Source organism: Trifolium pratense, linkage group LG2 (assembly GCF_020283565.1).
Source record: "Trifolium pratense cultivar HEN17-A07 linkage group LG2, ARS_RC_1.1, whole genome shotgun sequence".
NCBI lineage: Eukaryota > Viridiplantae > Streptophyta > Magnoliopsida > Fabales > Fabaceae > Trifolium > Trifolium pratense.
In genome coordinates this window covers 35,635,569-35,651,029 of record NC_060060.1, presented here as the reverse complement: position 1 = coordinate 35,651,029, position 15,461 = coordinate 35,635,569, and the positions used below count along the sequence as shown (strand labels likewise).

Sequence of the window (15,461 nt, the reverse complement as noted above, 5' to 3'; positions counted from 1 at the left end):
TGGTTTTGGATGTGGATTTAGTTGTGGATTTTAACTATAACCGGTTATTTTGTGCACCCCTACTTTTAATAACTTTTTGGTAAACATCGACCCCACTTTCCTTGGATCATAATGGCCGGCAACATATGATAATTGCCAGGGTTGACATGAGGCAAAAAGGAGCATCCTAGGACCAATTTCAAAACATCATGAATGGCAACAATCAAGTATAACCGTCATTTTACACCTTTTCGGGAGAAATTGTTATGTCGTTTACCTGAAGAAAGCATCTGCAAAATAAACCATAATATATATTTATCAACTGTGTTTGAAGTAACCATTGAAGAAAACAAAACAACCATCCATTTACTTGTAACAGGAATACCTCACCGGCTATGAGATAACTAGTAGTCCGGCCACTCCCGTCACGTGGTACATAGACTCCACCATGACCGGACATAAAAACAAGTAGTGTATATCCTGCAACCGACGCATTGACCATCCTAGTAATGGCATCGTCTACACATTAATCATATTTGTTAACCCTTCCCTAAAAGTGTTGTTATGAACAAAGTGTTAAAAAAACCGGCAAACATATACATACAAATTGATTGGTGACTGACAATTACTCCTTCATCAACCACCAACTCAACATTATTATAGTCAAATCCACAGTTTCCTAAGAGTGAATTCAGGATCTTATTGGCATCATTGCGGCAACCTCTCAGATCATCCTCATAATAAAGGGAAGCCTCAACTCCAATAACCACAGCCCTTTTTGAACCCTTATTATAGTTTAAAAAAATAAAAAATAAAGTGTCAAACAAGCATACAAATAGTAATATAAGATCTTGAATGAAGATGAATAAAAGGCTGCACCTCAGTTATATTAGAGGTCCTCTTGATCATTTCTTGAATGAAAGTTTTCCTCTCATTCTCATTCGGTTTCTGAAAAAACAAAATCAATTTAAAATTCAACAAAAGCAAAAATTACATAAAGCCAATGATAACAAAGACATTCAACAAGAACAATGTTTTCATACCTCATCATCATCAACATTAACAATCTCTAGATTCTGAAGAAAAAAAGAATTAGGAAAATCAATAAATTAGTAACAAGTGTTTAATTAATATGAACTAATTCATTTTGACATAAAAAAATATGTTTGATTAATATTTAATTTTTTTTCAAGTAAGATGGTAGGGTAAAATTGGAAGAAAAAATGATAAGTTACAAGGTATAAGCTACTTGTAATAACTTTTAAAAAATAAGCTATAAGTTAGAAAAATAGGCTATAAACTTTTTTTTAACAATTGTTTTCAAACAGAGTTTTTAGCTTATAAATTATAAACTATAAGGTAGTTTATTTGTGTTCCCAAACGAGGACTAAACTATAAGCTATAATTCACTTTCCACCATGTTCAATGGCCCAGGCCAAACACAAAAAAATTCAAGATTCAAAGTCAACCAAAAAAAACAAAATCAATCAAGTGGTAAGTGTTTTCATTTTCTTCTACCTTCAATCTCTCTCTCTCTCTCTCTCTCTCCGACCGGAGGCCATTTCCGACGGCCAATGTCGCCATATCCAATTTCCTCCACTTCTCTCTCGCGCGATAACTCTCGTTGTTTCCGCGTTCTCTCGGCAGAATTGATTTTGGTGACTTCGCCGCCAGAAACTCAGTTTGGAATCACGCGGTTTCATTTTCTTGTTTTAATAACACTTTGGTAAACACCGACCCCACTTTCCTTCGATCATAATGGTCGGCAACATATGATAATTGCCATGGTTGGCATGAGGCAAAAAGGAGCATCCTAGGACCAATTTCAAAACATACTGAATGACAACAATCAAGTATAACCGTCATTTTACACCTTTTCGAGAGAAATTGTTCTGCCGTTTTCCTGAAGAAAATAAACCATAATATATATTTATCAATTGTGTTTGAAGTAACCATCGAAGAAAACAAAACAACCATCCATTTACCTGTAACAGGAATACCGTCACCGGCTGTGAGATAACTAGTAGTCCGGCCACTCCCGTCACGTGGTACATAAACTCCACCATGATTAGACATAAAAACAAGTAATGTATCTCCTGCAACCGACGCATTGACCATTCTAGTAATGGCATCACCTACACATTAATCATATTTGTTAACCCTTCACTAAAAGTGTTGTTATAAATAAAGTGTTAAAAAAACCGGCAAACATATACATACAAATTGATTGGTGACTTACAATTTCTCCTTCATCAACCATTACTCATTCATCAACATTATTGTAGTCCAATCTACAGTTTCCTAAGAGTGAATCTAGGATCTTATTGCATCATTGCGGCAACCTCTCAGATCATCCTCATAATAAAGGGAAGCCTCAACTCCAATAACCGCAACCCTTTTTGTACCCTTATTATAGTTTAAAAAAATAAAATGTCAACAAATATAGTAATATAAGATCCTGAATGAAGATGAATAAAAGGCTGCATCTAAGTTATATTAGAGGCCCTCTTGATCATTTCTTGAATGAAAGTTTTCCTCTCATTCTCATTCGGTTTCTGAAAAAACAAAATCAATTTAAAATTCAACAAAAGCAAAAATTACATAAAGCCAATGATAACAAAGACATTCAACAAGAACAATGTTTTCATACCTCATCATCATCAACCTTAACAATCTCCAGATTCTGGAAAAAAAAAAATTAGGAAAATCAATAAATTTGTAACAAATGTTTAACTAATGTGAACTAATTCATTTTGACATAAAAAAAATAGGTTTGATTAATATTTAATTTTTTTTTCAAGTAAGATGGTAGGGTGAAATTGGAAGAAAAAATGATAAGTTACAAGCTATAAGCTACTTGAAATAACATTTGAAAAATAAGTTATAAGTTAGAAAAATAAGCTATAAACTTTTTTTTAACAATTGTTTAAACAGAGTTTTTAGCTTATAAATTATAAACTATAAGGTAGTTTTTTTGTATTCCCAAAGGAGGACTAAACAATAAGTTGATTTTCAATATGATTGATAGGACTTGGTAATAATCTGCAAGTATCCTATTCCATTTCATTATCAGCTGATAATATTATTTCAGTCATTGTTATGAACAATGATCATTGAGCACAAAGTCCTTTTTTTTTCTTTCCAAAACAGCGCATCATTTCATTTCAAACATATTTAATCAACTAGTATAATTTTAAAGTCAAAGAGAATCTTCTAACAGAAGAATTATCCGCAAGACAGCAGAACATAGGACCACCCATGCCCAAAAAAGCACACAACTAGGAGTAGGACAATGAAGGATCAACCTATTTTCTTTGCCCAAGGCATGATAGGTGGAGATTAACTTTGAATCCAAATGGATAATAAAAACTCAAAAAGTGAACCATTGAGTTCTAGTCTAGCGCCCTTAGAAATTTAATTTTTTCAAGTATTTTGAGAAAGAAACATAAGTTAAAGGGTGGAGATCAACAAGAATTATCAAGTAGTTTCTGCTATTAGATTAACAAGTCCTAAGATTGGATTATTATGTGGGATATGATAAAATACCCTAGACTTAATTCATAAAAAGATGCGAACATTCTCAAAAGTCGTTTTCACAGTAAGTTGGTTGATGAGAATAAAATAGAAGTAAATCACTAAATTTGTTTCTGAAATTGTAATTATCGATCAATCAAAATTTGCGAATAATGTAGAAGGAAGAGAGTAGTGTGTCCTACATCACATTGAAAGTTTCAATTATCATACTTTTCATAGAGCAATGTTCCAATTTAGAAGATGCTCCAAATAGAAAATCAAATTTAGGACAATGACCTCAACTATCTTTATTTATAGGTCTCTTTCATGGACCCAATTCAAAAGGAGCTATAAAATCAGTGTCATTGCTACTAACAGCCATTCAAACCAAAATTCCAAATAAAATGATAATGAATGCTTCTGCACCAGTTGCTATAGGCACAAGAGGCAGGAAATTGAATACTTCACTAGTCAGAAAGGAAATTCACAAAAGTCTCGGCCACACTTTGTGAGCATGGTTTCTAGCAATCCTAAGGCTAGTTTCTGGATGTTGTTAAAGAGGAAGAAGCAAAGAAGTCCAAATGAATTTCTACCAAAAACTTGTTCTGTGCAAATTTTAGCATTGACAAGTAACAGAAATCCTTATATTAGCATTGACATTTCTGTGCAAATTTTGGGTGCTTCACCAAGATTAGCATTGACATTTCTGTGCAAGGAATCCTTATATTAGTATTACTTGAAATCCTTTCAATACAGTTGCTTAAAAAAAACTGGTATAGAAATATGGATTGTTATGTGTGGTTGTGGCGTTGCGTTAATCAAATGCTGCGTTCAGATGAATAATTGTTAAGATGATGAGGAACAAAAAATAAAAAAATGAAAGGATCACAGGGAATTGAACCCGACGTGAATCGAACACGCAACCTTCTGATCTGGAGTCAGACGCGCTACCATTGCGCCACGGATCCTGTTGTGTTTCTCTTCGTTGATATATAGTATATACCTACACCAAAGCATGTGATATGATATCAATTTGTTGTGTTTCTTTCCTTTGAAATGCAGTAGTAAGTAGAGCTGGCAAATGCCCGGCCCGGGGAGGCCCGAACATTTAAAGGCCTGACCCGGCCCGTAAACTTTATAGTTCGGCCTGCCATGCCTGACCGATAAGTAAAAACCTACAGGCCCGATGGACCGGTCCTTTTATTTTTTTTGTTACAATTTTTTTCAAAATGTATGAATGACACACAAATTAGTATCCATAAAAAAAAAATAGGTGTCATGATTTCACGAGATAATAAATACTACAAAATATCCATGCAAAAGTCAAGAGATAATTAATTACAAAGTGCACCCTCAAAGATAAAAATTATCCTAATAATAACAAACTTAAGGGGCCAAAATATCTTTTTGTTTCAAAATCAAAATTTCAGTTTGTTTTATTTTAACATTTTTTTTAATTCTTTAAGGGGCCGGCCCAAAAACCCGTGAGCCAGCCCATGGAAAAGCCAGGTATGATAAGGTTCGGCCTCGATAAGGACTCAACCCACTCTTTTTGAAGCCCGACCCGTGTAAATATATAGGACTAATGGGCTGGCCCAATAACCCAACCTATTTTGACAGCTCTTGTAGCAAGGTAGTGAGATTATAAGACGCCAAACAATCACACCAAGAAACAATAACGATTAATTTTATTTAAAAATGTGAAATATGTTGTGGAAGATTGAATGGGTTTGATTGGATGTTAGTACAAAATAAGTTTACATTTATAATGCATTTGGTTTGGTTTTATTTCTAAATTCTAAGGCGTTGTTTGGCGGTGGTCATAGTAGTTTTTAGAGGAATGTTTTTTTCTTTCAGATAGTTTTAATTTGGTTCAGGTGTGAATTCTGACATCAAATCAAATGATTCCAACCCGAAATTGTGTCTCACATAAATCCTTATTATAAACCCAAACCCAATGCTACAATTTAGGGTTTCTGTTATCTTCTGAAGAACGATTGATTGCCTTGACCTAACTACACTTCTCAACAACACATGCTGCTATATACGTACGTATCAAATAATAACAATGCAATTTCATTCTAATTTTATGTTTATATATATACACGTTCAATTTTCATTATATTACTTTCACATTAACTCTAATTTGTAGTATGTATTGACAATTTGAATTTTTGCTGAACATGAAAGGTCAAGAACAAAATAGTATAGGTATTACATTGACATGGTTAATTAATAGAGTTATCTTATGAATAGGTTCTTCCATCTCTTCGAGATTAGAAAGATGAACCTTTGTTGAGAGAACTGCTCCAAAGATGGTCAAAATACAAACTTTTGATCAAACACCTCTTGAGCATTTTTCGTCCTCTCGACAGATATGCTCGCTCAAAAATTGGAGTTCCTCCTCTTGAAGTAGCCGGCTTCTTATGCTTTGACAACCTGGTTGGTTGGTGATGAGTTTCCTTAGAAAAGTTGCAGAAATGTTTATCTAATATTATTTGTTCTGATTTTTCCTTTTTAACACGGGGTTTTTTGTCATTTTAATTGTCTCAGATATATGAAGCGATGAATAAAGAAATAATAATGGATGCTATATATGCTGCAGTATTTTCTACTTTCCATTCCCATATGTTTTTAACACGGAGTAAAAATGATATTCCAACCTAAATATAGTGCAGTTTTTATAAAACAGGAATTTGTCTGAATTAACAAACCAACAGATGCTTGACTTTATTTTTTCTCAACTATCCAATGCAATGTGTTACACTTGCATTGGAAAAAATGGTTTCGCAATGTTGATTTTTTTATTTATTTTTAATTTCTATAATGGTGTCTTATGTTTCTCGGCTTAATTATGTAGTTTTTCTGTAACGTTTTATTTAAGAATTGTGTAGTTGAATTTTGGTAGTTTAATTATGTTCATAATACTGCTATAAGGCTGTCAAGATCGTGTTCTTAATTATTAGATCACATGGTATTGCGATTCCACGGCGGTGCAGCTATCCAGATCGTGAATGAAATCTTTTTGTGAGATCGTAAATAAAATTGCAATTCAGATTGTGAAATTGCGTGATTTCGTGATTGTGCTGCGATTTGGATCACATTAATCATGGTCTAGGTGCATTCTGGGCCAGGCTACCTTCAAAGCAAATCAACTTGATAAGCTCTGATGGGGTTACGTTCGAAGTTGATTGTGATGTGGCTGTGGCACTTATGTCACACAGATCTAAGGACATTACTGCTGAGACCACTTCTGTTGGTAAATTGAGCACCAAAATGATCATTGAATACTGCAAGGCTCACAAGTGGTGTTAATTATTTTGAAGTCAGAGACTGGGATGCTCGATTTATCGATGTTGATCCTAAAACTCTCTACTTGATTATACAACATGTGCTTGCTAAATGAAAATCAATAGTCTGGTGGAGCGGACGTGGAGGAAAGTAGATGATTTGATAAAAGGAAAGACACCGGAATGGATCTTTAGCTAAAATTATATGGTACCTTTATTCATGTTTAGTTCACCATTTCAACATTAATTCCTCTTTGTTTGCTCTCAAGTGATTTGGCAGCTGTTGTTTTTATTTGTTTTTGGGCAGTTTGCTGATAGACTTGAGTCAAATTTTCTCCATTTATCGAGCTCTATTTACTGTCCATTTTTTGAAAGTGATAGATGGAGTAAATCCAGACTCGTTAGACTTTATCTTGCGACGAGGTAAACTTTAAGGCTAATTCCTTTGGGCTCTATTTGTTTATATATTTTGTACTTAGCAAATTGATTTCTATACTTGCTATGTTTCTTGATGAAATGGAATTTCCCGTTGTTTCGACCAAAATAAATATAAAAAATTCTTTGCTTGTTGAATATATCATTTTTAAAATAAAAAAAGTCTAAGTCAAAAAATTATTTAAATTATTATTTATCTATGATATAGATGTTTAATTATAAACCCAAACCCAATGATGATCCATATATGATCCATATAACAACCATATATAAATAAAGAGCCCAACAAAACAATAACTGTTCCAATTTAGGTTTAGGGTTCTCTTCCCTCTCTCGCCGATTTCACTCCGCCTCCTACTCTGGTTCAACTGACAGCGCAACAATGGATCCGTACGAGTTTATCACCTTTGAAGAAGGATGGCAGATTTTGCAAAATGGCATCACAAAGCTCCAAAACATTGTAGAAGGATTGCCCGTACCTAACTTCACTAGTGAGGAACACATTCATCTATATACGTACGTATCAATCTCTGAGAATAATAACAATGTGATCTTTTTTCGTTTTCAATCATTGAAATTTTGTATTATATATGTTCAATTTTGATTGATTTTATCGAGTTTGTATATGATATTATTATTTTTCCACCTAAATTGTAATGCAGGACTGTGTACTATATGTGCAAGAACAAAGTTTCTGGTCACTATGATCAGGGACTATATGACAAGTACAGGGAAACATGTGAAGAGTATATCAGTTCAAAAGTGAGTAACCACTATCATTTCGCTAACATATGTTCATGAATCATGCTGTTAATTATTGTTTGATTAAATTAGTTAATTTGTTTATACAGGCTTGGGCTTAAACTAATTTATGAATTGTGTACAAGTAAATTTTATTTTGAAGTTACTGCATCTCCGATATATGAATGTCTTTGAAGAATATATTAATTCCACATTAAGTCTAATTTCTAGTACCAAACCTTTGTTGTTTGCTTATTAACATGTATTGACTATTCAAATTTTGCTGAACATGATAGGTCAAGAACTAATAGTATAGGTATTACATTGACGCGGTTAATTAAAATGGTTTTCTTATGAATAGGTTCTGCCATCTCTGCAACAAAAGAAAGATGGACCTTTGTTGAGAGAATTGCTCGAAAGATGGTCAAAATACAAATATCTGATCAAACGCCTCTCGAGCTTTTTTGCTCCTCTCGACGCTCACCCAAAACATGATGTTCCTTCTCTTGAAGAAATCAGCTTCTCATGCTTTTCCAGCCTGGTTGGTGATGAGATTCCTCAGAAAAGTTGCAGAAATGTTTTTCTAATATTATTTGTTCTGCTTTTCCCTTTTCTCCCTTTTTAATTTTTTTTTTCATTTTAATTGTCTCAGGTATATGAAGAGATGAATAAAGAAATAATGGATGCTATACATGCTGTGGTATTTTCTATTTCCCATTTTTATATGTTTCTTGCTATAAATTTATAAACAAGTAATAAATTTCTTCAATTTTTATGAACCGATATAAATGTTATTAGAAACAGAGAACAAGGGGTATTGTATTGTATTCCAAGTTCCAACCTAAATATAGTGTAGTATAGTGTATAAACACAATAGAAACAACATCAACACACAACTCTTGTCTGAATTAACAAACCAACAGATGTTTGACTTTATTTCTCAACTATCTAATGCACGTGTTACACTTACGTTGGAAAAGAAATGGTTTCGCTGTGTCCTATTTTATTTTTAATTTCTTTAATGGTGCCTTATGTTTCTTGACTTAATTATGTAGTTTTCTTCATTTTTTTGTACAAGAATTGTGTAGTTGAATTGTGGTAATTTAATTATGTTCTTAATGCTGCTATAAGGTTGTCAAGATCATGATCTTAATAGTTAGATTAGATCACATGAAATTGCGATTCCACGGCAGTGCAGCGATCCAGATCGTGGGTGAAATCTTTTTGTGAGATTGTAAGTAAAATTGCGATTCGGATTGTGAAATCGCACATTGTCGTGATTGTCCTGCGGTTTGGATCACATTAATCATGGTCTGGGTGTGTTCTAGGCCAGGCCGGGTTCTGCAGAACCCATTTGATAAAAAGCCTAAAACACGATCCGGATCGTCCGAATTGTTGTGACTGTACACAACCCAAACCCGTGGATTTCATCCAAAAATATTAATAAATTATGTACTTTTTTTCACACTTGCATTGGATAAAATGGTTTCACTATGTCTGACTTTTTTTAAAATGTCTTCAATGATGCCTTATCGTACAAGAATTGTGTAATGGAATGGTGGTAATTTAATTATCTTCATAATGCTGCTATAATTAATCCATTTTAGTAATTTGTTTTAATCTTTGCTATTTCATTTAATAGCTCGGTTGATTTCATTTGTTGGTATCCAGATGGAACTGAAACTTGCAGGAGTGGAGATTGATCCAATATTTGTTATAAACACTTTGGATTTCTTCAAAAAGTGTTACAAATGGACAAAAAAGGTGATCTCAGTAAAACTTAGTTCTTATTGGAGAAAATTTTAAAATTGCAGTATGTAGCAAGCATGAGTTCCTTTTGAAACATGTTGTTGTCAGCCTTGTGAGTCTTTAGAACAATTACATTTAGGTCAAATTCTTAAAACTAGACTAAGATGTTTGTAGTAATTGCAGGAAGAGGAAATGAATCACACACCACCTTCGAAGCAAATCAACTTGATAAGCTATGATGGGGTTATGTTCGAAGTTGACTATGATGTGGCTGTGGCACTTATGTCACACAGATCTAAGGAGATTACTACTGAGACCACTTCTGTTTGTAAACTGGGATCAGAAATGATGACCATGATGATTGAATACTACAAGGCTAAGAAGCACGACAGAGGTATGAATTATATTATTGAAGTCATAGACGGGCATGAATTTATCGATGATGATGCTCAATTTACCAATGTTGATCCTAAAACTCTGCTTGATTATACAACATGTGCTTGCTACATGAAAATCTATACTCTGGCGGAGCTGACATGGAGGAAAGTAGAAGATTTGATAAAAGGAAAGACAACTGAGCAAATTGCGGAGATCTTTAGCTAAAATTATACCTTTATTCATGTTTAGTTTACCATTTCAACATTAATTCTTCTTTATTTGCTCTCGAGTGATTTTGCAGCTGTTGTTTTTATTTGTTTTTGGGCAGTTGGCTAATAGACTTGAGTCAGAATTTGTTTCATTTATCAAGTTATATTTACTGTCCATTCCATTTATGAAAGTGATACACATAAATGATAGATGGAGCAAATCCGGCTTGTTAGACTTTATCTTGCTAATTAGCGAATTGGTTTTTGTACCGGCTATATTTTTTAATGGAATGGAACCTCCTGTTGTTTCGAACGAAATACGTAAATTAATACCTTTGTTGTAGTCATTACTTCAATATACCACTTTTTTCATAGATTCTCTCTACTCGAGTTATTTCGATTAGAAATGAGTACTTATCTCAATGGAGATTCGAACTTTTGTTCAACACGTTTTTATCTCAGAGTGACATTATTTTTGTTTTGGAAACAAAGATGGCAGAACCTGGACCCGAAAAAGAAACATTTTTTCTTTATTATTTAGTGGAGGAAATTTTTTTTATTAAATAAAGTGACATTTTGGATTTTCTAGCACCTCAAGTCCGTCAAGTGTAAGTTTGATTTATTCTTTCATTTTCACTCATTGATTTATTCTCGGGCACTTCCCGTTTTATTCCTTGGTGCGTGCTTGTGTACACATGTATACGCGTGCACCGAGTCCATATTTTATTGCTCAAAAGTGAGCCTATACAAACATAATCGGTCAATCACTCAGAGTTCCTTCCCTTGTTTAGTAGGAAATCGGCACCAACTCCCCCGATATTTTGGTTCGTCTGCTGCTGCCACATCTCGGTCGGTGAATATAAGACGGGACTTTAATTTCTAGTGACACAAATGTCCATTTTATAAATATATAAACTTTTAACAGCAAGAAATTAAAAACAACAAAAATGAAATATATATTTTTTATACAGCTATGTACAAAAAATGGTATATTTAGAAAAGTTTTGGTGTGTGCAGAGTTTTGGTCCTTCATTGGACGATTAAAACGAGGGAAATTTTCACCATTTTCCTTTTCCTTTTTTCCATCTGTACAAAAATTTGCATGATCACAAGGATGAAACAAGTAAAGTGTTTATCCTTTACAAACAACATATTCCGACGAAAGATTTATTAATATATATTTATGTATTAATTAATTAATTAATAGCTGTGTATTAGACCCTGAAGGAATTTTAATTAATTAATTAATTAATTAATTGGACTTTTATCCAATTATTAATCTTCTATGCATTGCATGGTATCATGATCAGTCCCTATAAATACCTTCCCTAGCAATTAGCAGCAAAAACACAAAACCACTAAATCTTCTTATAGCTTGAGTTTGAGTAAGCAAGGTTAGTTATTACATTTCTCCATAATAACTAATAAACAACAATGTCAACTAAATCCTTCACCATATTCATCCTAGCTCATATGTGGCTTTTGATGGCAACAACGTCAATAGCGCAATTTGTTATCAATACAAGTGGCGAACCCGTTGAGGACGATGAGGAATATTTTATTAGGCCTGCTATCAGAGGCAATGGAGGAGGTGCTACTTTTGTCACCGGAAATGCACCGTGCCCTCTGCAAGTTGGTCTTGGCAACGCTGAGTCCACACTCGGTTTGCCTGTGGTATTCACTCCTTTTGCTCCTCATCATGATGACGACGAAGTAAGGCTTAACAGAGACTTAAGAGTAACATTTGAAGCTTCCTCGAATTGTGCACAATCAACACAATGGAGATTGGGTGAGAAAGACGCTACAAGTGGAAGGAGGCTGATTATCACCGGAAGAGATGATAGTACAGTTGGACAATATGGTAACTTTTTTAGAATTGTGCAAACACAAACTGTTGGTGTCTATAACATTCAATGGTGCCCTACAGAGGTGTGCTCAACTTGTAAGTTTGAATGTGGAACTGTCGGTGTTATTCGTGAGAATGGCAAGATTTTGTTGGCTCTCGATGGCGGTGCCCTCCCTATTGTGTTCCAGAAAGAGTGATTATTGGTGTGTCTTTATGTATGTTTCCTTGTTGCTCTAAGTATGTCTAATACTATATGTTAATAAATAGATGTAGAGCTATTGTTCCTATCAATTGAACCAAAGAAAAAGACATGTATTCGGTTTGATTGATTCAAACGTATAAAATAAAGCTCTGAATTGTTGTAAAAAGAAAACTCTAAATGGTTATATAAGTTTTTGCCTAAATGAAATTTAGTTGTGTGCTTCAACAAAGAAAGATGAGGTTTTGAATGCTGCCATTTACTTTGTCTTAGTCACTGCTTTTTATAGATCCTCTTAAAAGCAAGTTTTGTTTTACTACATGATGATGATGCAAATCCTCACACTGTTGAAATCAAAGTCATATAAAAACTTGAGGAGGAAATACAAAACATTTACTTACTCGTAGAGGTAGGTTATTCTACTGTTTTAGCTAAACACAAAATCTAAAAACACTACTCGCACAGATAGTTCATTCTAATGTTGAAATGGTAAAGTACTAAAATATTAATCAATTAAAAAAATTCTACTTCACTCCATGTCAGTCAGCTTCCAATAGCTTGGAGTTTAAGTCATCTGCAGCACCAAAGATTTGGGCAATTTCCTTGGTTGTCTTGTCTTTTATCAATTCACCTACTTTACTCCATGCCAGCTTCTCCAGACTAACAATTTTCATGTAGCATGCAATTGTTGCAAGATCAAGAAAATTTTTCGGGTCACCAATGGCCAAACTAAAGCAGTTTCTGTGTGGCTATGATGATGCTCAAGAATTATGCTTTTTCTGCTTAGAAACTGCTTTAGTAATTAGTTTGGCCATTGGACTACCCGTTATTGTTAGGTCCACGTTCCAGCTTGTTCAGTCCTAGACGTGGGGGTGGGGGGGGGGGGGTGTTAAAAAGTAAAAAGTCCCATATTGGATATGAGATGGCCTTGACGAGTGTTTATAAGCAAGTGGCAGTCCTCACCTTACAAGTCGGCTTTGTGAGGATGAGTTAGGCTCATACTTAAACACAGTTTCTAAGCAGAAAAAGCATAATTCTTGAGCATCATCAATAGCCACACATTTCCCTGGCCAAACTAAAGCAGAATTCTCTAACACAGTTTCTCAGAAGAAAAAAGAAAAACTGCAGTCCCCTGACCACACCGCGCACTCATTGATGTGTTGACAAGTTTCTGGTTGAATCAGAGAGAGGAGAGAATTCAAACTAGGGAAGGTTTGTATTAGAGGATGATGAAACTTCACACTCAATGCAATCTTTACTCAACTAACAGATTTACTATCTTTATAGGAGTTAGCTATGATAGTTAGTTACGACCGGTAACTTGCTGAACAAGTTACCCACTTAATAATTTTTTTTCCCTCCCCTAATTAAAAATGAAAAGATGTTTCTTTTTCAAGTCCAGGTTCAGCCCTCTTTGTTTGCAACATCTTCACCATGGGACTCCATTCCATTTATTTTTTATGATATAATGTACTCTTCTTTTGCTCAATCTTGACACTTCTTGTGCTTGGTTTGGTTTTGTTAATTCATTTTTCCTTTTCAAAACATTAAAATTATAATCTGTATTATTTTTTCAACTTAAATTGTAATGCAGGACCGTCTACATTATTTGCTCCCAAAAATCCTTCTCGTTACTATGCGGAAAAACTATATGACAAGTACATCATTTCAATATTGAGTAACACTGTCATCTGGCTATCATATCATATTCATGAGCCATACTCTTTTAAGTGTTTAACTAAAATTATATATCAGGTACTATTGCTTTATAAGCTCTGTATACTCTTAAATGTTTTATATGGTTTTATACTCCGCGTCTAGACCTGTATATGAATTCTGTAAGTACAGAAGATTCAAAGGTACCGCATGTCCAACATATGATGGTCTTTGAAGAATATATTAGTTTCACATTAATTCTAATGTCCATTATACGATAGGTTCTGCCATCTTTGCGAGGAATGAAAGATGACCTTTTGTTGAGAGAACTGCTCAGAAGATGGTTAAATTATGATGCTATCATCATGCACCTCTCAAAAATATTCTGCTATCTTAACGAAGAGTGTATACCAAAATATATTCCTTTTCTTGAAGAAATCAGCTTCTCATCCTTCAAGCGCCTGGTTGTTGATGAGATTCTTTAGCAAAGTTGCCGCGATGATTTTCTAATAGTATTTCTTTAGCATTTCCCTTTTTTAACTCTGAGTTTATCTCATTTTAATTGTCTCAGGCATATGAAGCGATGAATAAAGAAATAATGGATGCTATCTTTTCTGTGGTATTCTCTACTTTCCATTTCTATGTTTCTTACTATAAAATTTATAAACAAGTAATATATTTCTTTAATTTTTTTAAACCGGTATAATTATATTAGAACCGGGGTACAAGGGACACTCCAATCTAAATATCGTGTAATGTATAATAGCTCTTTTGTTTTCATTTGTTGGTATCCATATGGAAAGGAAACTTACAGGAGAGAAGATTGATCCAACATTTCTTATTAACACATTGGATTTCTACTTAAAGTTCTACAAATCGACAGAAAAGGACAATGCAAAGGTGATTTCATTAAGACTTAGTTGTTTCCTAACCATTCATTATAGACTAAGATGTTTGTAGTACTTGCAGGATGTTTTATCATCAAAGAAAATCAAGTTGATAAGCTCCAATGATGTTACATTTGAAGTTGACTATCGTGTTTTACTTATGTCAAAAATATTTGAGGAAATTACTGAGACAATTTCTGTTGGTGATGTTAATACCATTTCTGTGCCTAAAATGAGTAGCAAAATGTTGGACATAGCTGTTGAATACTACAAGAAGCTCATCAAGCATTCTTAACTCGTGTACTGGGATGCTCAATTTGTCGATGGTGACCCTGAAACTCTTCTTGATCTTGCAACAATTGCATGCTACATGAAAATTGTTGGGCAGATCTTTGGTGCTGTAGATGACTTAAACTCCAAGTTATTGGAAGCTGACTGACATGGAGTGAAGTAGAATTTTTGGAATTGATTCATGTTTAGTACTTTACCATTTCAACATTAGAATGAACTATCTCTGCGAGGAGTATTTTTAGATTTTTAGTGTTTAGCTAAAACAGTAGAATAAACTATCTCTACGAG

General features: G+C 33.9%; 2 protein-coding genes and 1 non-coding gene across 14 annotated transcripts; 2 read left to right on the top strand and 1 right to left on the bottom strand.

The window, feature by feature from the left end:
• Nucleotides 1-4,388: 4,388 nt before the first annotated feature.
• TRNAW-CCA lies at nucleotides 4,389-4,460 on the bottom strand. Its single transcript has one exon. It is a non-coding gene; the product is annotated as a tRNA-Trp (tRNA).
• A 711-nt stretch (nucleotides 4,461-5,171) lies between these two features.
• On the top strand, nucleotides 5,172-10,650 carry LOC123908517 (cullin-1-like). Of its 12 annotated transcripts, none has more exons than XM_045959184.1 (10): nucleotides 5,172-5,540; nucleotides 5,749-5,934; nucleotides 6,046-6,990; nucleotides 7,090-7,205; nucleotides 7,529-7,733; nucleotides 7,880-7,979; nucleotides 8,320-8,499; nucleotides 8,611-8,658; nucleotides 9,630-9,722; nucleotides 9,891-10,650. In XM_045959184.1, the coding sequence occupies exons 5-10, from the start codon at nucleotides 7,600-7,602 to the stop codon at nucleotides 10,308-10,310; spliced, it is 975 nt and encodes a 324-aa protein (XP_045815140.1). In that variant the 5' UTR covers nucleotides 5,172-5,540; nucleotides 5,749-5,934; nucleotides 6,046-6,990; nucleotides 7,090-7,205; nucleotides 7,529-7,599; the 3' UTR covers nucleotides 10,311-10,650. The 12 variants fall into 12 exon arrangements, with proteins under 12 accessions (XP_045815140.1, XP_045815137.1, XP_045815130.1 ...); XM_045959181.1 differs by having other exon boundaries at nucleotides 5,176-5,540; nucleotides 7,593-7,733; nucleotides 9,891-10,619; XM_045959174.1 differs by having other exon boundaries at nucleotides 5,176-5,540; nucleotides 7,063-7,205; nucleotides 7,593-7,733; nucleotides 9,891-10,619.
• Nucleotides 10,651-11,728: 1,078 nt separating this feature from the next.
• Nucleotides 11,729-12,411, top strand: LOC123911437 (kunitz type trypsin inhibitor 104-like). The gene has a single exon (XM_045962850.1). It carries the CDS (start codon nucleotides 11,729-11,731, stop codon nucleotides 12,335-12,337), a length of 609 nt encoding a protein of 202 aa, XP_045818806.1. The 3' UTR covers nucleotides 12,338-12,411.
• The last annotated feature ends 3,050 nt before the right edge of the window (nucleotides 12,412-15,461 follow it).

What these genes read in the sequence shown, in the direction of transcription:
- LOC123908517 (XM_045959174.1), top strand. An exon ending in GAACACATTCATCTATATAC is followed by an intron (nt 7,734 to 7,879) that starts GTACGTATCAAT and finishes ATTGTAATGCAG; the next exon opens with GACTGTGTACTATATGTGCA. An exon ending in TCTCATGCTTTTCCAGCCTG is followed by an intron (nt 8,500 to 8,610) that starts GTTGGTGATGAG and finishes TAATTGTCTCAG; the next exon opens with GTATATGAAGAGATGAATAA.
- LOC123911437 (XM_045962850.1), top strand. Translation starts at nt 11,729, where the DNA reads ATGTCAACTAAATCCTTCACCATATTCATCCTAGCTCATATGTGGCTT.